Here is a 22,174-nt window from a genome sequence, read left to right as displayed (position 1 = left end):
GTTCCAGGCTGAGGCATGGAGCTGATGCGAATTTTCTAAAGTGTTTCATTTCTCATATCCTTAAATTATTGACTGGTTAACCATCTAAAAGAAATTCTCCTTTGGTGAACATTGTTCTGTGTAGATGGATTACTACAACATTTATCCTTTTTAGTGAAATGCCAGCTCTTTCTTTGTTTTTTGGAGACATCTTATCCACTGTGTTTGGATTTGCAAGTGGACACCACTGTTTGATTAGGCTAAACTGGTCTTAGCAAACTGTCTACTATTTCTGTCTGAAGAGCTCTGCTTGGAAGTCTGTCAACTCATTCTGATTTTATATTTTTTAACCATCATCTGAAGTACTTTTTGGATCCTTTGTTTCATACCAGAATGGCAACTACTCCAGTATAAACAAACAGCATGTGTTGTCATTCCCACAAGTGCTGCAGGATAGGCTTTTCAAAATTTCCTCAGCCGTGTCCAGAAAATTGACTCTCACTTATAGCAACCATTTACGACTCAAAAGTAAATATGATTTATTCTTTTACTTTGTTTTAGGTTTGAATTGATAAGAACAACTAAGATGCTATGTGCAAAAATGTCTTGGTAATGTTTCTTTAATTAGCACCTTAACAATGGTCTTTACAAATATTGGTTCCTAGGTAAATTTTGCTGGGGTTTGAAATCACTGTCCCCTGACATTTAAAAAAACTTAGTAAGAAATATATTTGTATTCAGTAGGACACTTAAGTCGGTACATCCACATCCATTGTGAGTAAAATGCTTGTTCATGAAGTATGACACTGCATGCATACTTCCTTGGTGTATCAATACAGTATTCACTGTCATAATCTGATGTCTCTGTGCTGTTGCACTTGACTTGTCTTTTTCATTCACTGTCCTACTGATACATATGTCAGTACATACAGTTGCAAAGTTTTGGGACACATTTAGTTGTCTTACATTTACTAACTTGAGAATAGCCTATGGAACTCTCCTTGGAAGCCTATCAACTCTGTCTGATTTTATGTTTAACTGTCTTCTAAGTACCTTTTGATTCTTTATGTTCCATGCTGTTGATTAAGAGACCTTTGTTATCTGGGTACAAAGCAGTTGTCTAATATTTTCCTTCCATAATCTGTCTTTGGCAGTGGAATGTTTATGCTTGTACTGTAGCAAGTAGAAGAGCAGACTATATTGGTAGCATCTTCTTATAGCATCTTCTTTCTCAGCAATTTTCTTCTGGAACAGAGATCAAGTGACAACTCCAGCATTGATTTTTGTAGAGTTGAGCATAAACAGCTTGCTAACAATTTTCTAATTAAACAGTTTTAGCACCAACAGTGTTGCATTCAGTCCAAGGTTAACAAAAGCCTTTCAAATGTGTGTATGGTTGCTAGAAAACTTTCCAAGAAGAAGTCATGCCTTTACCAGCAAAACCAGTAGTGACATTGCTTGTGGTAACCACATGAAAACTAGCTAGTCTCTTTTCTGTCTGACTACAGTGCATCACAAATACAGTTAATTCTTGTTAACCACTGGGGTTAGGTTCCTGGAAAACCCTGTGGTTACTGAATCATTGATCCTATGGGGAAAATGGGGCTAGGTTCCCATGGACCCTCTTTGCTGTACACTACATGAACTCATTAAGTTAAACTTGCAACACTTTTAATAAAAATTTTCAAATAAAAACCTAGTTCTGATTGCATTTTGAAATCTTTCACCTTTGTTCCATTAATCAGACTTTTGCATCTGAACTCACTGAGCTCAGATTATGTCATTACTGTGTTGAGTTAGCACTGCAACTTGTTAAACCAGCAAAAACAACTGAAAATATGTGGAGACTTGTTAAGTTGCAAGCACTGCACGATAGGTGAAAAGTTTCCCTTAGAATTTTTATGGCTGCGAAGAGACGGCATGTGCAGTGAGTTAGGTAACACTTGTATTGATGAGGATAAATTAATCCACAGGATTGGAGTTGGCAGTTAAAAACGAGAATTAACTATTGGCCCTGCCAACAATGCAGAATGTTGATGGGGCATAGCATGAGAGTATGGTCTATTCCTACATCTGTATGCGGCAAGTGAATGTGGACCAAAGTAGCGGCTTGTGAGATTATATCAAATGCATGAAATATCATTTTAGCATTCACTTCTTGTGTGCTGAACTTGACTTCGGTTTGCACTTTTGACTGCTACACTCTCAGTGTGACATTCCTCATCGTACTTGTGCCTTCCAGGTGTTTGGTACACCTAAAACGTTTCAGTGACATTGGAATGTTGTATCTATCAGAACTTGTCCATTATAGGAGTGATAGTAGAACTGTAAGTGATCGAAGGAAATGGTTGGCAAAGTCTTGAGGTGTATGAATGGAGACTGAGACTGCAGAAATGTCATAGCATTGAATACTGCAGTGGAATAGTGCAAGTGTTGTGACACTTGTACATTAGAATTTGCTCACCTATATGAGACTGAAGAATTGCAAGGAGATTGCTCTTTGTTGTATAAAAAGGCCACCTTGTGCTTTCTTTTGCAAATATTGACACAAATATTACTGATTAACTAAATAAATACAGTTGTATGTTAAACTCAAGCCCCCTTGAGTCCCCTCAGGGAGAAAGGTGGGGTAAAAATAAAGTATAATAATAATAATATTAGTATTATTAATAATACTAATACTAATAATACTAACTCCAAATGACAGATATTTGTTCCTAGCCAAATTTTGATGCTGTTAAGGTCCTAGTTAAAGAAACATTAACAAGGATATGCGATCTCTTCCCCACCTCTTACTGTTTTGACCCTTGGCATGTTAACAAATTTATACCAATTCAACCCTGAACCAAAGCAATAAAGCATGGTTAATTTGTTCAAGGGCAGCCAAGCAATGAAGCTGTCTGAAACAGTTGCTTTGAGCAGCAAACTGTGGTAAATTGCAAGCCGCCATGTGCTAGCCTGCACCTGCCCAGCTGCGTCATGTGCTCTCCTCAGGTAGGGTGTGACAAGAAGATGGAAGGGGGTTTACCTCCTTCCTCAGTATTGCTGCTAAGGATTGTGGTGGTGTTGAAGAAGGTTGCCACTACATTGCTTTTTCCAAATGTCATCTCAAGCACTTTCAGAGAATAGGGCTAGGCTCTGTTGCCACTTGTTCTAAAATGGTTCATTGCCAGCATGGATGATCGTGGAAACTCAGAGGTTCTGCTCCCACCTCAACCAGTGCCAGGTGGTGATGTAGTGCTTGTGTGCATGCAGGATGGGGCTGGGGTTGTGAGCTAGTTGCTTCTTTGGTAAGGGTGGGGGTGGGCAGCAGAACTGGGGGTGGATTGGCTGCTGTTTCATATGGCCTTGGACCATCCTAAGTTTGAGTCATGAATGGTGGCTGTGTGATTGCCAATGTTCTGGACAAGGTTGCAGCAATTTAGAACATTCCCTCTCCTTGCAACATGTGAATTGAAAGCGAGAGCAAAATATTTTCAAGAAAAATAATGCCTCAATTTTGTATCACAGACTTCCTGTTTTCTTCTGCCTATGAAAAGAAGTATACTGAGTTACGTACAACTCCAGCTGAATAACTGTTACTTCTGTTTCTTTTAGCGTTTTATCCAGTATCTGGCTTCCAGAAACACGTTGTTTAACTTGAGCAACTTCTTGGACAAAAGTGGATTGCAAGGTAAATCTGGTTTGTTTCAAGCAGTCGTATTATTCTAAAACATGTTTTATGGTAACTCCATTAGTTCACAACTGTTGCTGTTCCAGGAAGTAAAATTTTTCTGTTGGACAGCAATTATATGCTTTAATAATTGTTCATACTGCTGTTTGTGACATTGTATATGTTTGAGTAATTACATACTTGAAGGAGAATGTAAAGTTGAAGAGACAAAGTTAGTGTCTGAATGACTTGTAGGCTTCTCTTATAAATGTAATGCTTCATTCCTATATACCAGTGCTTCCCAGAGCATGTGTATTGTGTCCAGTTCTGGTCGCCGCATCTCAAAAAAAGACATAGTGGAAATGGAAAAGGTGCAAAAGAGAGCGACTAAAATGATTACTGGGCTGGGGCACCTTCCTTTATGAGGAAAGGCTACGGCGTTTGGGCCTCTTCAGCCTAGAAAAGAGGCGCCTGAGGGGGGACATGATTGAGACATACAGAATTATGCGTGGGAAGGAAAGAGTGGATAGTGAGATGCTCTTTACACTCTCACATAACACCAGAACCAGGGGACATCCACTAAAATTGAGTGTTGGGAGAGTTAAAACAGACAAAAGAAAATATTTCTTTACTCAGCGTGTGGTTGGTCTGTGGAACTCCTTGCCACAGGATGTAGTGATGGCGTCTGGCCTGGACGCCTTTTAAAGGGGATTGGACAAGTTTCTGGAGGAAAAATGCATTACAGTTTACAAGCCATTGTGTGTATGTACAACCTCCTGATTTTAGAAATGGGCTATGTCAGAATGCCAGATGCAAGGGAGGGCACCAGAATGAGTTCTCTTGTTATCTGGTGTGTTCCCTGGGGCATTTGTTGGGCCGCTGTGAAATACAGGAAGCCGAACTAGATGGGCCTATGGCCTGATCCAGTGGGGCTGTTCTTATGTTCATGTGTTGTAACCCACTGGTGGATGGAGAGCCCAAAGACAGTGAGTCATGATCTGGGCCCTTCCACCTGCTCATGCATTCGTTTGGCTCCGAATAGGAGTCATTCCAGAAGCTCTATTATTTACCGGGGCCTCCGGAGGGCTCTCCCAGCCCGGTGACCCATTCTATAGGCCCCTGCATGTCTCAGAATGGCCTTCAGAAACCATTTCTGGTTTTTGAAAGCCACTTCTGATTTGTTTGCAAAAACCAGAAATGGCTTAGAGAGGCTTCTGGTGGCCATTCTGAGGCTCGCAGAGGCCTGTAGCCAGTCCATGAGAGGGCTCCAGTACCCTCAGGTGCATTGTTACCCACTACAGAAAATGAGGTAGGTTGTGGCGCTGCAGCTTCTGGGAACCCCTGCTATACATACTTATATGGGAGTAAGTTCCACTGAATTTGGGACTTCTGAGTAAACATATATAGAACGGTATTGTTGGTATCTTTAATTCCTTCAATATTGTACTCCCTCTAGCAACAAACATCAGATTCTTGAAAACTTCTAAAGTAACCAGTTAATAAATATGTAAACATACTGTGGTGGCTGGTGTTTTCTAACGAGCTTTCACTGAAAAGTGAGCTAAATTATTTGCTCTTGTTTCCCTTTAGGCTATGATATGTCTACATTTATCAGGCGGTATAGCAGGTATCTGAATGAAAAGGCAGTTTCTTACAGACAAGTAGCTTTTGACTTCACAAAAGTAAAAAGAGGGTAAGAATTGCAATGGCTGGGCAGTGATTTTAAAGGTCTAGTTTGCCAATTATGTGCTTCTGTTCTAATGATTGTACTTCTCTATATTTAAAAATGGAGCATGAAGACCCATAGGAGATGTTATGTTTATTGTTCCATTGCCAAGACATGTATTGTGAAAGACTGTGTTTGACTTTCACTTAGGTAATGATTTAGTTGCAGGGAGAGTGGGGGAAAAATGTTAAGAACACAGCACTGTTTGCTCTTTAGAAATAAGTTTCATAGACTGTGAGTGAGTTACAAGCTTTTTTCATTACAAGACATTTTATAAATCTCTTTGGAGGCCTTGCTTGACATAAAGGCAGAGTATGGCGTTTGACACGGTCCCTCACCAAAGGCTACTGAAAAAACTCCACAGTCAGGGAATTAGAGGACAGGTCCTCTCGTGGATTGAGAACTGGTTGGAGGCCAGGAAGCAGAGAGTGGGTGTCAATGGGCAATTTTCACAATGGAGAGAGGTGAAAAGCGGTGTGCCCCAAGGATCTGTCCTGGGACCAGTGCTTTTCAACCTCTTCATAAATGACCTGGAGACAGGGTTGAGCAGTGAAGTGGCTAAGTTTGCAGACGACACCAAACTTTTCCGAGTGGTAAAGACCAGAAGTGATTGTGAGGAGATCCAGAAGGATCTCTCCAGACTGGCAGAATGGGCAGCAAAATGGCAGATGCGCTTCAATGTCAGTAAGTGTAAAGTCATGCACATTGGGGCAAAAATATCAAAACTTTAGATATAGGCTGATGGGTTCTGAGCTGTCTGTGACAGATCAGGAGAGAGATCTTGGGGTGGTGGTGGACAGGTCGATGAAAGTGTCGACCCAATGTGCGGCGGCAGTGAAGAAGGCCAATTCTATGCTTGGGATCATTAGGAAGGGTATTGAGAACAAAACGGCTAGTATTATAATGCCGTTGTATAAATCTATGGTAAGGCCACACCTGGAGTATTGTGTCCAGTTCTGGTCGCTGCATCTCAAAAAAGACATAGTGGAAATGGAAAAGGTGCAAAAGAGAGTGACTAAGATGATTACGGGGTTGGGGCACCTTCCTTATGAAGAAAGGCTACGGCGTTTGGGCCTCTTCAGCCTAGAAAAGAGACGCTTGAGGGGTGACATGATTGAGACATACAAAATTATGCAGGGGATGGACAGAGTGGATAGGGAGATGCTCTTGACACTCTCACATAACACCAGAACCAGGGGACATCCACTAAAATTGAGTGTTGGGCGGGTTAGGACAGACAAAAGAAAATATTTCTTTACTCAGCGCGTGGTCGGTCTGTGGAACTCCTTGCCACAGGATGTGGTGCTGGTGTCTAGCCTAGACGCCTTTAAAAGGGGATTGGACGAGTTTCTGGAGGAAAAATCCATTATGGGGTACAAGCCATGATGTGTATGCGCAACCTCCTGATTTTAGGAATGGGTTAAGTCAGAATGCCAGATGTAGGGGAGGGCACCAGGATGAGGTCTCTTGTTATCTGGTGTGCTCCCTGGGGCATTTGGTGGGCCGCTGTGAGATACAGGAAGCTGGACTAGATGGGCCTATGGCCTGATCCAGTGGGGCTGTTCTTATGTTCTTATGCACTAAAAAAACCCTGACTTGACTTATTTCTGGCATGTACTTCCTAATGTGAAATCATCGCCATGTGACTTCAGGTAGAGTGCTGTTTCATCTTATATGGGAGGGAAAAAATTAAGTTTCTGACTAGTGTCCTTGGAAGCAAAAATTACAGATGGCATTGAGGTTCCTGAAACTACCTGGACTAGGAATTATCCTGTGCTTTAATATTTTCTGAATTGATTTGGAACTTTTGAATTGATTTGAAACTACAGCATAGCTGGAAACAGTCATGGTGCACCTTTTCAGTTTTGCCTGAAATTTGGCAACTTGAATTAGTATTAAGGTCTATTCAAAATTAGTAGGTGTTTTAAGTATCTATTTTTTTGGAAGTAGGTTAACTCTTTAACCTATAAGCATGGTTGTTTAGTCGAGGGCTGCAGAAAGAGCTCTGTTTGGTGAAGTGATATCATTCTTTATACTGGGCAGTTTGAATAGAATTGGCCCCTCTGTACTTTACAAGGTTAAAATCTGGTACTTTTTGTTGCCATTCTTTAGTATTTAAAAGTAGACTGAAGCATAAAACCAAGAGCTGCTGTTGACTGTTTAGTTTTGGGACTAATGATGATTTATTGTTGAAGTGACTTTATTGCCTGCCTTGAGTTCTTGGAGAAACTAAAATAAACACACTTCTCTTGGACCATGAGTACAGCATCTTGGCTCTGAGGATTTCCATGGTGTGCCCATACTAATACACATAGTTTGATGTAGGGATTTCTACGCTGCCTTCTGGCCCCCAAGGTAACTCTCAACAAATCATAAAAACTAACCAACATGCCAAATACAACAAAATACAAATACGTTACGTAGTGTCATCAATGTACATGGTATATGACACAATGAGGGGATGGGTCTCTGCTCCTCAGAACTTGCAAGACCTAGATAAGCACAAGGTAAATGGAGAATGAGTGTAAGCAGGGGCATTTTGTTTATATGTACTTTAAGTTTAATTATGATGAGAAAAATTGTCTTGGGCATTGTGCCAAAGATTTGAAGAAAGTAAGGGAGGAGACATCATGCAGGTGTTTCATGAGGTAGTTTCAGGCATGAGAAACCATTAATTAAAATCTAAGTGACAGCAAATTAACAGAAGAGCACAAGGAAGACAAAGGTTGAAATCTGGTACTTTTTGTTTGATGTTTAAAAGTAGACTAAGATTGAAGCATAAAACCGAGAACACATAAAACTCAGCAGGGGGTTAGTATGTGGGCACAAACTGTGATGTGCTCTTAAAGTGTAGCAGGAGGCCTCTGTACACTGCCCATATCCATCCGTTCCCATGGTCTCTGTACAGGTTATTAGCATGAATAACAGATATTATAACAGGGCATGTAGGAAAGGCTGGATGGCAATATGGTAAGTGTGCACAGGCTTTCTGTTACCTCAGTAGCCCATGGTGGTGTCATGTGCAGGGAAAACAGGACTCTGAGTCTTAAGAGAATCCTTTTCTTGTGGCTGTTGCATCTACATAGCAAGTGGATTATGCCGAATAAGTTTCATTGCTAATAATAATTTTCCTTTCTCCGTATTAGAGCTGATGGAGTCATGAGAACAATGAATACAGAGAAACTGCTAAAAACTGTCCCAATTATTCAAAACCAGATGGATGCTCTTCTTGATTTCAATGTAAGCTTTCAGTTTGTGGATCAAGGCTATAAAGAATTACCTTTTAAAGAGTCAGATCAGCATTTTCACTCCTGACTTACTGAAGGTGTCTTCTTACTAAAGTTACTTAAAGCTTTACCCCTTAATGTTTTAAACACTTGTTCTTGTGCCAAGGCAGCAAAAGGTGTATTTGAAATGCTTTTTGTTTCAGCATTTTGGTACTTAGTTATTGGTAAGATGTGTTGAGTCTAGAGATTAGACTATTCTGATCATTCTTTGATTAGAAATAGTAGCTTTTCCAGATGGAACCAGATTGTAAAGATGAGATTTTGTATACCATATGTATAGGTGGCATGTTTTAGATCAGTGGTTCCCAGCCAACTGCTCTTTTTGAGACCTACAACCTCCTATCCTTAAGGTGGGTTTGGGAACTTTCTGAGGACCCATAGTGATGGCACCCATCACTTCCTGGTTCTCCATGCTGCTGCCATTGATGATGAAAGGGAGGTAAGAAGCCCTGTTTAAACCCATTTCTTACCATCCTGTTGTTGTCGGTGGGGAGAACTCAGAAGTAACTGGTGCCATTACTGCAAGTCTCCGCCATTCGCTGCCTTCCATAAGGGGAAAGGATTGTAACCACATGAAATTGGGGAGGGGGGTATCCTACCCACAGGTTGCCAACTGCTGCATTAGACCTACAATGAGATTTTTGACATCTCTCCAAACCATGGCCTGTGCCAGTGTTGTGTTTAAAACTCAAACGATGGCTTGAGTTCCCATGGTTCAGAACTGCATGTCTGCTTTTTTTCCTGTACACTCATCACTCAGGCTCCTCTGAAGGACTCTCTGTAATTTTAGAGTTTGAATTGTGCCAGTATATTTTCATCTGATAGGCTTTTTCTGAAGTATGCTATATACTGTACATTCTCTCAGCTGTGATAAATGGTATTTTATGAAGTACTGGAGTTGAGTAAGAATTGCCTAAATAGCAAAAACATTAACTGTGATAACTTGTCCAGCAACTGTATGATAGTTGGATGTTTCAGAAGCATTCCTTTTCATTGCTTTTTCCTCTCATGGCATTTTGTGCAGACAGCAAATCTCATGGTGTGGGTGCATGCCTGGGTGTGTTTAGGCATGCACAGGTGATTTTGGGCATGTATAATTTGTTTTGAGACCAAAGATCTTAACCAGGCTAGACTGCCATGGTTTTATAGTCCATTGTGTCAAAAGGCAAGAGGAGTCTTTGCTTCACTGAGTAGTGAATACAGAAGATGGCTGTGGACGTTTTTTCATTTGACTTTTCTTGTTCCCACCAGGTCAACAGCAATGAACTTACAAATGGTGTAATTAATGCTGCCTTCATGCTTCTCTTCAAAGATGCCATTAGACTCTTTGCAGCATATAATGAAGGGATTATTAACCTGTTGGGTAAATACTTTCTCTCTTCTTTGTTCTTAGTAAGCAAGGCAATAATCTTTGTTTTGACTTCCTGAAAGACAGTTTTTATACTGCCTTTTAAGAACTATTTCTGTTTACATGTAAACAGAAATATGCAGTTGCATAAATATAGAACTGGTCCAGAATATTTTTGGCATAAAAAAAATTACTCCATTCCTTGAACTGTAATTTTGTTCATGTTCCACTTTCATGCACAACCAAATTGCAAAGCTGACAGTTTTTCTGTTTTATTTAAAGAAAATGACTATTTTGTCAAGCAATTTTAACCTTTAGCACCCTATCTTTATGATTGTGGCTATAAAGTAATGACAACTGTAGGTTTTATTCTCCTTTCGTTGGTTCTGGATAGCTGCCAAAACTCCAGAGAAGAATGGAGCACACTGGGCATTCTTTGACCTTTTGAATGGGGCCTCTTGCACAGCAAGTGTAAAAGAGGGTATTGGAGGATACTATGCTGTTTGGTGGAATTGTCTGTTCCTTTAGCACCTGTCTTGCAGGCAGAACTATATCAGGAGAAGCTTTTCTTGGCAAGGTGTTAAAGTGATGGGAAAAGTTTCATCTACTAAATCTCTGCTTCTCAAGTTACTGCTATCTAAATATAAAACAAACCAGTAAAAAGGTGGAAACCCTACCTACCTTAGCTAGGAGCACTACCTAAGTCAAGCAAGATATAGAGGGTTCTCACGGGCTGCTCATACCACAAATAATTGCTGTAAAATAGCAGAGTATATGTCCTTGACTTCGCAGTTCATGGAAAGCAACATATGTTTCAAGGAGTTTCATGGGATTTTCTAGGCGCAAGTGCTACCTTTCTTTTGAGTGTCTTTAAACATTATCCCAAGTGTATCCAATATTACTTTTGGGATGTAACTAACTGCTAACTGGTGCCCCAAGATAAGGATTGCTTCCCTACTAGGATAGAGCCAGCAAGTGAAAGTTTCAATCCGCTTACCAGTTTCAATCTCTCTTCCCCATAGTTCATAGATAGCCCTCCTGCTCTGCTACTATCTCCTTTGTCCCCTAAACCCAGAGGCTTGCTGTTCCTTGCCATCTGGTCTTGCCAGCCCACTCATTCACACTCCCTGGAAGCCTTGCATATGCCATAGGGGAAAAATGAGTTTAACGCCTCCCACTTTTCGCACCAAATAAGGGCTGCAACCTTCTCCTCATTGGTCTGCTGTGTCAAAACAGTACTTTCAGGCCTACACTACCACATCAGCTAGAGCTAAGGCAGCTGAATAAATGCAAGCTGGAGGAAGAAATTCCCCAGCTTCCTTCTGCTTGCCTATGTGATAGCAGTTTTATCACCTTAAAAGGCCTGACAAAACTTTGGGGCCTGACAGGTTATTTTGCTATCAGAGCAAAGGAAAAGAGATGTAGAAACTCAGACTAAAAACTGTACGTTTCTTTAGCAGAACCTGCTTCCTGGTAGAACTGAACAATGATGACATAATCCTGCCAGCCATTGTTTGAGATTTTGCAGGTGCTGCTCAAACTTTAAGTGCATTTTGCCAATTGTGACAATTACAGTGGCAATTCTTGTTCCTCTGCCTTTTAAATTGCAATTCATACAATTATTTATAACATGAAAATGCAAGAGTTAAGAAATCCCCATTGCAAAATAGTGTTGACAGTTATCTGCCTGGTGAATGTGCAACTCCCCGTCGCAAGATATGAATATGGATAATCACCTACCTGTTACCAGCATTCACAATTTTGGACACTTACCAGATGTGTGTAGGATTGATCATATTCTCTATTAGTTGGCACTGTTCTGTCAATTTATGGTAAATTAGATCTCTGTGAACTGAAGGCGTCTCCTGATTATTCGTTGGTTTCAACTAAAAGACTACTCCACGGACACATGGTAACTTCTAAAAATGAAAACTTGGCTGTCATTTTAGTTGAAAATCTGGTGTATAGAAAATACCTTGAATAATTGCTGGAGCAGTGCATTCTTGGCCTAAGCAGTGTTGCTATTGCTTTGCTATTGGAATACTCTAACTTTCATTCAATCTGTCCACTCCAGAGTTACTACCTTGTAATTTGTAATGGTGGTTCATGCACCAGATGTATAGATAACCAACACTGAAACGGCTTAAATCTTGGCACGTCATATAGGGAAGAGAAGTAAATGTTATTCATTGTTCCTTGGGAAGCATTACTTTTCTTCAAAATAAGCTGTTGTGATAAATAGGAAGACAGTTATCTTGACTATCCTTTTCCCAAATTCTATTTTGTAGAAAAATACTTTGACATGAAAAAGAATCAGTGCAAAGAGGGCCTTGATATATATAAGAAGTTTCTGACTAGAATGACAAGAATTTCAGAGTTCCTCAAAGTTGCAGAGGTAAAAATTGCTGATTTGAATTCTGCTGTCACTCATGCCAGACTGCTGCTACTTTTTCAGGTCTTACAAATGGTGTTGATGAGACTCATTGAGCTTAAATGCTTTGATTCAAGTGTGCTGAAAGATCTGTCCATGGCAGGACTGAGAATATTGATGTAAAATTGGTTGTGTGAGTGGTTTGTTCAAGGCAACTGCTTGTCAGCAATGATTAGCAGACATTACTGAAGAGATAATCTAGGAACCAAAAGTGTCAGGTGAATGGATCTTTGGTCTCAGTTAAATCTGAAACATAGATTGGTTTAAATCAGGGGTACTCAATAGGTAGATCGCGATCTACCGGTAGATCGCGAGGCAAAATGAGTAGATCGCGGAGTGCCAACCCCCCCCCCCTTCTGGTCCCCAGGTGCCTCTGGGAGGAAACGCCGGGAGTAAGGCCCATTGTACTCAATGGGGCTTACTCCCAGGTAAGTGTGGCTAGGATTGCAGCCTCACAGCCTAATCCTAGGCATGTCTACTCAGGAGTAAGTCCTGTTATACTCAGTGGGGCTCAAGGTACACCAACATACATTGTACACATAAATGTTATATGTTATGATGGTGCGAACATTTTAAAAAAAACTCTGGTAGATCTCCGGGCCTTGCTGGGTTTCAAAGTAGCTCTCGAGCCAAAAACGTGTGAGCACCCCTGGTTTAAATAAAGTACTTTGTGCTCTTGTGTGGGTTACTGAGACTGAAATCCTGTGAAAGTTTCATGCTTGCAAAATCCCCTTCACACTGTGTGATCACAGCATACTTTCTGAGTACTTCTATATCTTAGATCCATATACTGAATCTAGTCCTTCACAACTGATAGTCTGTTTACTGCTAATGCTACATTTCTGTTTCTAAACTTCAGTGTCAGAGTGAGGGTTCTCAAGTCACCAAAGCAGGGAGTCATGAAGGGTAGGAGAAGAGGGTCTATATCCCTACTCTTCCTTTCTGTTCTGATCCCTTTCCTCTCCCAACATGATTGTTGGCAAGAGTTATGTATGCATGATTCCTGTATGTCATGGGCTGTTGGAGATTGCTATTCTTACCCCCTCTGACCATGATCACCTTGAATAGGTGTAATGGTCAAGAAAGCATAGACTTACTTTGCCACCGAAGTGATTGCATGGGTGGAGAGGGGAACTGGGCTAAGAAACACATTGTTTGGCTTGTTTTTCTCAACCCAGCTATCCCTCCACCCATTGCTTCAGTGGCAGAAGAGGCAACCATGTTCCATTCCTGAAGCCAGTATGTGGGATCAAAGGCTTGGGCTCAGAGGAAGCATTCCCTTAGTCCAGTCTGAGTGGTTCCCAACCTTTTAGGAGCCCATGAACAGTATGCAAACCTTCCCCTTGCACACAGTAAATGCAATTAAATTTTTGTAGTCCATGGGGAAACGCTCACCAAGATGCTAGAAGTGCCGGCTGCCTGCAGTCCCTTCTCTGACCTCTGATAGTCTTTGGGGAAGCATCTCCCGAGTGTAGGGAAGCACTTGGTTGTCTGTGGGGGAGCACTTGCTCAGTGAGATGCTAGAAGATGATATTTTTCCCTAGGATCTCATGGACCACCTTTGGTCCACGGACCACAGTTTGGGAACCACTGCCTTAGTTCAGGGGTGCCCAAACCCCAAAACCCAGGGGGCCATTTGTGGCCCTCGGGGACCCCCAGTCCGACCCACAAGGAGTCTCCAGTGAGCCTCTGGCCTACCAAAGACTTGCTGGAGCACATGCTGGCCTGATGTGACTGCTCTCAGCACAAGGGCCAACTGTGCAACCTTTTGTGCGAGTTGTAGGTCGAGGGTTCCCTCCACTGCTTGTTGTTTCACGTCTGTGAAGCAGCAGCGGCAGCAAAGTAAAGGCATGCTTTGCTTTACTTAAGGCCTTTTATAGGCCTTGAGCTATCGTGACACCTTCATTCATTCATATAAATTCCATCTCTAATATAATCATTTATGTAAATTTATTCAAATTTTAAATGCAAATTCTTTTTTCCTGGCCCCCGACACAATGTCAGTGAGCTGATGTGTCCCTCTTGCCAAAACATTTGGGCACGCCTGCCTTAGTTCATGAACACCCATAGCTGATTGGTTTGTAAAGAGTGAGGATGGCAAAGCAGTAACTTCTGTCCCTGTCTCTTTCCTTAGGCCACATTTCTTGTGGCTGCTATATAAACACATTTTGTGTGCTCTTGACAACAACAAAGGGCGTGCACAAGCTTTCAGCTCTGCTAGGATTACAGTCCAAGCTACAGATAGTATTTGTGTGTTCCAGAGGAATCTTGCTTCTATGTTTCTCAGCTTAATAAACCATCTCATTGACAAAGGCTTTCCTAGTTGCCGTAGTCACTGATATTGATAATTTTTGTCCTTTCCCATGCTATTTTTGTGGGGTCAGGCTGTTGCAAAATTGCATCTTGCCCACTGGTCCACCACTGCCCTACTAGTACTTTTGGCAAGGTTGGACCGAGTAAGATAATGTCACCATGTCAGTGTGACCTGGTATACTACTCTAATGAACTTTAATCCCAAAAGTAATGCTATAAACACATGCTATTTTGTATTAAAGTTTGTCTCTTTTTTGTTTCCAATTTTTATTTCTTGTGACACTTGAGTATATAACATGAGTTTATGTGAATTGTCATGGTGTGTAAACAGTTTTCCTTTCATAACATTACCTTCAATGTGTTTTTTCATTGCATCTATAGCCAAACATGATTAAGGCCTATATCTTATTAAATCTATTTGTTGTTACAGCAAGTGGGGATAGACAGAGGAGACATACCAGATCTTTCTCAGGTAGATTATTTTGTGCATTTGTCGTGCATGTCCGTTCCGGGCTTTCATTATTGAAGATCTTAGTGTAATCACTAATGTTTTTTGTGTGCTTAGATGAAGGGTTTTTAATGTATTTCTACTCATTCTTGGCTTCACTGCAGACCATTTGCAGTTCCTTTGTTTCACAGCTAATGGTCATAAACTTTAGTGAAGAATTATATTTTAAAGCAGGAAATTCCTGTAATTTAATTTAAATCTGTGATAAGCGTACTTGTCTAAAATTTGCATCATGCTGATTTTTAGCAAATTAACAGGCCTCAGCAGATGACTGCAAAATGTCAGTTTAAGTTGGCAAAGATTTATAGTGCATTAACATGTTTATAAGGCTTCAAGTGATAACTGCTTTCTACTTGTATCCCTTGGAATGTAGACCATTGTGCACCATTTTTCCTTGTGCCTTTCTCATTTATATTTCATCAGTTCTTGGATGGCTTTTAAAAGTAGCAATCTTGTCTCATGAAACAATAATAGAGCCCTACCTATTATACTCTTAACATTTTTGGTAACAGTGCAGTTGGAAGCTGCTAAATGTGTTCAGCTATCTGTCACTGAACTCTGGATCGGTATTATGTCACATAATTCATAACTGGGGCCATGGACTTTTTTGGTCTTGAATTTCTGAAATGCTATGGATTTGTTTTACAGGCACCAAGCAGCCTTCTTGATGCTTTGGAACAGCACTTAGCCTCCTTGGAAGGAAAGAAAATCAAAGATTCCACTGCTGCAAGCAGGCATGACTTGAAATTTCTTTGTAGTTAGTACTGAATGTTGGGTTTAAGAATCTTCATGTATGTGGTGCATGATTCAGCCTTAAGGGGACAAATCCTTCTGGAAACTAGATCACCAACACCGCTGTTGTGGCTCTGGGATTGCTTTACATTCTAACCTTGCCTTTAATTGTTGGTGTATTGCAGAAATTTGAGGCATTAGACAAATTTATCCACCTTTAGGGAAAAATCTAACTTCTAGACTTTGGGCCCAGCTAAGCCAAACAAGATTAGATAACAGTTGAATCATATCATGTGGCCATAGGCTAACTAGTCTGAAGTGGACACTAACAATTGTTCCATTTAATCACTGTGAAGTCCAGGAAGCTATGCAGCTTTGAGTAGCTTGGTTTTAAAACTATGGCAGTAGACCATGCTTCATTGTGATTAAGTTTTAATTCTGAATGTAGATTAACAGAACTTGTACAACATTGGTAGATCCGCAAACATCTTATCTGCTGTTCAGACTCTCTAAAATGTAATGAAGCACAACTACTATAGTAGCAAATTTTTCCCAAAACATTTTTGAAAAGTCCCTTTAGTGGCAATCACTAACCATTTTTATTACCCTTTCAAACAGTATAGGAGGCTGTCCTTCAGTTATGTCCATAACTGTTTATTAAAAAGTCATGTGTGTGATCAGAGTTCAGAATGAAAAAAGTGAAGCACTGTTGAGCATCTTTCTATCATGTCATCTCCTAACTGCCAGTTTTCCTATTGTCACCTTTTCTTAGGGCTACCACTCTTTCCAATGCAGTCTCCTCCCTGGCAAGTACTGGCTTGTCACTCACCAAAGTTGATGAAAGGGAAAAACAAGCTGCCCTGGAGGAAGAGCAAGCACGTTTAAAAGCTCTAAAGGTAGGTATACTCTTTTTATGAAAGTTCCTATACAGCCCTGTCTTGCTCTTAATTGAAGTGGGTTAAATATAAAAATGGGCTATGCACAGATGGTGTATACCAGTGTTCCCTCGTATCCACGGTGGATACATCCTGTTTCTTGCTTCCTGTTGATGTTCAGTCTCCGTTCTAGCATACTTGCATGTTAAAACAAGAGGCATACAGTAATTGCAAGAGGCTGTGTGCCTGTTTGCTTGGTTAAACCAGAGCCATTTAGCACAGCTGTTATAAACATAAATGGGGGCAGGGGCCTGTGGGGAACCATAGATGAGTGATCCACAGGTACCAGATCTGCAGATATGGGGGAGTGTCTGTATTTATGATGTTATGTCACTAATGACAGCAGTAGTTTTTTCATTCATTTTAAATTTGCCATGAATCAAAGTGATGGTAGCAATAATCTACACCAAGGATGAGGTTGTATAAAAATTTGACTTAAATGTTGAATTGTGCCCCCCACCTTCTTTTGAGCATAATGGCAGCCTGCTTACTTCCTGCTAGCCTTGTGACTAACCTTGACTGCCTGTGAGCTTGTGTACATGCATGCTCCCTACCTGTGTAGACTGTCTAGTGTTGCTGGAAAACCTCTTCTACCTTGCATCCCACTTCCCTTTGGGCATCCTGCTAGAGAAAAGGAGTGATGCATTGTGCAGTACAGTAGACTCTTGATATCTGCAGGGGGTCAGCTTCATGAACACCCGTGGATAATGAAATCAGCTGATAAGTAAATGGGGGCATCTGGCCTTCTGGTGACCTGAGAAGGCTTCCCGGAAGCAGTGACACCTGGGGCTGTGCCGCACTAAGGCTGTCCCCTGAATTGCTGCCCCAACCTGGACGTAATTGTGGTGATGTTATGACGTTACCACAATAATTTCCTAGCCGCTCCAAGTGGCTGCAGTTGAGCAGAGCGGCCAGGTGGCCTACTTTTTTTTTTTTTTGCTTTAAAAGAAGTGGGGTGGCTGCTCTGAGTGACCGGCTGCTGCCTTCACAGTGAAAAAGTGGGCAGCCTGGATGCTATGAACGACACACCATTGATATGAGTGACTGCGATAGAACCTTCCCCCCCCCCACTACCCTCAAAGCTGTTCTACTCTGCTCCCAGGGCTGGTCACTTTCTCTTTTTTAAAAGTGAAGGAAGTAACCGACCCTTGGAGTGGTGTGGAACTGGGTGGCACAGCTGGGGTTGCTGGTCCTATGGCAGGTAGGGAATGGCACTGCCCCCAGCAGTGGCACCTGGGATCACTTGCACTTCTTGTTCTTGCTCATATGTTCTTACCCACTGACCCCCCCCCCCATTATGCCAGTACCTGAATGCACTCAGAAGTAATTTCCAGAACACCTCCAGAGGTTGCCAGCACAAATCAGAAGTGACTTCCAGTCACATCTGTGAGGCCTGCTGAGGCCCTCCAGCCAAGGACTCGACATCCGCAGATGCCGAACCCACAGATAACGAGGGCCCAGTGTATCCCTTATTTCCTAGCCTTTAGGATGACATTAACATGTCATGCAATTTACAGGACAAGATCTGGTCAGTGTTACATGTGAGACAATACAATAATACTAGATTGCAGTTCGTCTGGAAAGTGTCCCTTGTCCTGTACATGTGTCCTGTTAAGATACAAGAAAGCAGGGCAAAGACTATTTCCCATCCCACATGGTAGAGAGGTCTGACTCAAATTGTTAAGTAATTGCCACTATCAAGTCTGTATTTCACCTGAACTTTTCAACTTAGGCTGTAATCCTAACCAACTTTCCAGCACTGACATAAGGGCAATGCAATGGAACAAACATTGCCTTACCTTGAGGAGGCCTCCATGATTGCCCCCCAATTGCAGAATGCAGCACATGGCACAGCTATGCCAGTGCTGGAAAGTTGGTTAGGATTGTGCCCTTAGTTGCTTGGTTCCCTTCATCTTTCTGATTCATAACTGGAGGGCCAGTCATCAAGATTTCTGCTTACTCTTTTGGAATCCAACAAATAAGTCTGTTCTCGGCTGTTCAGTTGCACAGGTTCCCTTCGAGATAAGCATATGGTGGCGTCTGTGCAATTTTTGACACTTGCAAATGTCAATTGACAGAAGTTCATGCTACAATAAAATAACACAGAAGATACAGCTGCATGACTTCCACTTGTCATATGTTGTGGAGAGCTAGTTGCTTTGTAAATTTCCCCCTTTCCCTCATCTTTTATAGTCATCTTCACAATGCTGACGTATTGGACTGCAATTCTATACACCAGTGATTTGCAAACTGGAAACGGTTCTAAGTTCTTGCGGGGGCGGGGGAGGCAGCGGGGGTAGGGGGAGGTAGTGGCACGATCCCCAGGATTGTGCTGCTTAGGGGGCTGCAGGGGCTTGACTACTTACCAGAGCCTCCTGCAGCTTCCCGGGGGTATGGGAAGCCCTGCGCAAGTGTCTGTAGGGCTCCCCGATGCTTTAGAAGTGAGAGTGCAGCAATCGCGCCCTACCTCTGCTAAACCAGAAGTGGAGCACAGTCACTCCACTTTCACTTCTAAAGCATCGGGGAGCCCTGCAGACACTCGCAGGAGTTTTTAAGGAATTAAAGAATGAAGTTGCTGATCTCTTGACTAAAATATGCAACTTGTCCCTCAAAACGGCCACAGTGCCAGAGAATTGGAGGATAGCAAATGTCATACCAATCTTTAAAAAGGGAAAGAGGGGGGATCTGTCCTGGGAAACTATAGGCCAGTCAGCCTAACATCTATACCGGGTAAGATGGTGGAATGCCTCATCAAACATAGAATCTCAAAACACACAGATGAACAGGCCTTGCTGAGGGAGAATCAGCATGGCTTCTGTAAGGGTAAGTCTTGCCTCACAAACCTTTTAGAATTCTTTGGAAAGGTCAACAGGCATGTGGATGTGGGAGAACCCGTGGACATTATATATCTGGACTTTCAGAAGAAATTCGACATGGTCCCTCAGCAAAGGCTACTGAAAAAACTCCACAGTCAGGGAATTAGAGGACAGGTCCTCTCATGGATTGAGAACTGGCTGAAGACTAGGAAGCAGAGAGTGGGTGTCAGTGGGCAATTTTCACAATGGAGAGAGGTGAAAAGCGGTGTGCCCCAAGGATCTGTCCTGGGACCGGTGCTTTTCAACCTCTTCATAAATGATCTGGAGACAGGGGTGAGCAGTGAGGTGGCTAAGTTTGCAGACGACACCAAACTTTTCCGAGTGGTGAAGACCAGAAGTGATTGTGAGGAGCTCCAGAAGGATCTCTCCAGACTGGCAGAATGGGCAGCAAAATGGCAGATACGCTTCAATGTCAGTAAGTGTAAAGTCATGCACATTGGGGCAAAAAATCAAAACTTCACATATAGGCTGATGGGTTCTGAGCTGTCTGTGACAGATCAGGAGAGAGATCTTGGGGTGGTGGTGGAAAGGTTGATGAAAGTGTCAACCCAATGTGTGGCGGCAGTGAAGAAGGCCAATTCTATGCTTGGGATCATTGGAAAAGGTATTGAGAACAAAACGGCTAATATTATAATGCCGTTGTACAAATCGATGGTAAGGCCGTACCTGGAGTATTGTGTCCAGTTCTGGTTGCCGCATCTCAAAAAAGACATAGTGGAAATAGAAAAGGTACGAAAGAGAGCGACTAAGATGATTACTGGGCTGGGGCACCTTCCTTATGAGAAAAGGCTATGGCGTTTGGGCCTCTTCAGCCTAGAAAAGAGACGCCTGAGGGGGGACATGATTAAGACATACAAAATTATGCATGGGAAGGATAAAGTGAATAGAGAGATGCTCTTTACACTCTCATATAACACCAGAACCAGGGGACATCCACTAAATTGAGTGTTGGGCGGGTTAGGACAGACAAAAGAAAATATTTCTTTACTCAGCGTGTGGTCGGTCTGTGGAATTCCTTGCCGCAGGATGTGGTGACGGCATCTGGCCTGGATGCCTTTAAAAGGGGATTGGACAAGTTTCTGGAGGAAAAATCCATTATGGGTCACAAGCCATGATGTGTATGTGCAACCTCCTGATTTTAGAAATGGGCTATGTCAGAATGCCAGATGAAAGGGAGGGCACCAGGGTGCAGGTCTCTTGTTCTGGTGTGCTCCCTGGTGCATTTGGTGGGCCACTGTGAAATACAGGAAGGTGGACTAGATGGGCCTATGGCCTGATCCAATGGGGCTGTTCTTATGTTCTCTGCACCCCCAGAAGGTTGCAGGAGGCTGTGGTACATACAGCCAAGCCCCTGCAGCCCCCTCAGTGGCGCAGTCCTAGGGATACCTACCTGGCAGGTAGAGGCCAGGGCCCACAGGCTGGGGTGTTGCAATGCCCCAGTTTGAAAAACCATGCTATACACTCTTACCTCAGAGTAATTTCTATTAAACTTTGTGAGACTGCTGATCCAGATATGCATGAGATTTCGCTGTTGGTCTATTTAGTGAGAGACCGGCCTACTACTTACTTCTTTGTGAGGTAATGACAAACCTTTTACATAACACTGTTTGCTGAAGTCTGCAATGGCACCACTGCTTGAGGTTTTAGTTTTACTTTATCTCAGGAACTTTGTAAATGAACCATATTTCTGAGTTTTTATGCCAATTCCATTTCTTGACAGGAGCAACGCCTAAAAGAACTAGCAAAGAAACCTCATACCTCCTTAACAACAGCTGCCTCTCCTGTGTCAAATGCAGCAGGAAGCATAATGACTACTCCAGCCATTGACATTTTTTCCACACCTAGTTCTTCAAACAGGTATGGCTTTGCTGTCTGTTAGCAATGGGAAAGATTGCTTCTAGCTGGAGTACATCTTTAATATGCCACTGTTGTGTAGAAACTTTTAAAATTAAGTGGTAATTTGATAATAAGAGCAGCCTAGTGGGACCAGTGAAAAATAAACCATATTTCTTGGATGAATGTATACACAGTGTATACAAGGAATACACTGATATAAGAGACTGATTCATTATACAGTTGCACAGGATGTACACAATTCTTCAAGAAAGACTTGGGCTATCTCTTGTCATATTTAGGCTGCAGTCCTAAACCATGCTTTCCTGAGAGTAAGCCCCACTGAACAAAATAGGACTTACTTCTGGAGGGCAGGGCAGGAGGTCTGGTCTAGAGGGTAGAGCCTCTGTTAGCCCGAAGATAACATCAGAAGGTCGCCAGTTTGAGGACACCAGCAGCTCCCTGAACTGCTGAAAGTGGCAAGACCTTGAAGCAGCTGGCAAGCCGAGCTGAGTGATTCCACCTGCTCTTTGTGTGAGCAAGAAGTGTCTTGG

General features: G+C 42.1%; 1 protein-coding gene across 5 annotated transcripts in view; it reads left to right on the top strand.

Moving 5' to 3' along the window:
• The window catches only part of PICALM (phosphatidylinositol binding clathrin assembly protein), a 107,327-nt gene that overhangs the window by 50,390 nt on the left and 34,763 nt on the right, over positions 1 to 22,174 (top strand). For all 5 annotated transcript variants that reach the window (XM_066622519.1, XM_066622518.1, XM_066622517.1 and 2 more), the window contains 9 exons: positions 3,577 to 3,652; positions 5,222 to 5,324; positions 8,504 to 8,597; positions 9,896 to 10,007; positions 12,281 to 12,387; positions 15,167 to 15,208; positions 15,893 to 15,978; positions 16,749 to 16,872; positions 21,508 to 21,644. In XM_066622519.1, coding sequence (XP_066478616.1) covers positions 3,577 to 3,652; positions 5,222 to 5,324; positions 8,504 to 8,597; positions 9,896 to 10,007; positions 12,281 to 12,387; positions 15,167 to 15,208; positions 15,893 to 15,978; positions 16,749 to 16,872; positions 21,508 to 21,644 — 881 coding nt within the window. The remainder of the gene's footprint in view (positions 1 to 3,576; positions 3,653 to 5,221; positions 5,325 to 8,503; positions 8,598 to 9,895; positions 10,008 to 12,280; positions 12,388 to 15,166; positions 15,209 to 15,892; positions 15,979 to 16,748; positions 16,873 to 21,507; positions 21,645 to 22,174) is intronic.

The sequence above is a fragment of the Tiliqua scincoides genome, chromosome 3 (genome assembly GCF_035046505.1).
Source record: "Tiliqua scincoides isolate rTilSci1 chromosome 3, rTilSci1.hap2, whole genome shotgun sequence".
Classification (NCBI taxonomy): Eukaryota; Metazoa; Chordata; class Lepidosauria; order Squamata; family Scincidae; genus Tiliqua; species Tiliqua scincoides.
Note: the sequence above shows the minus strand (reverse complement) of the source record. Positions and strands in the feature narration are given on the sequence as shown.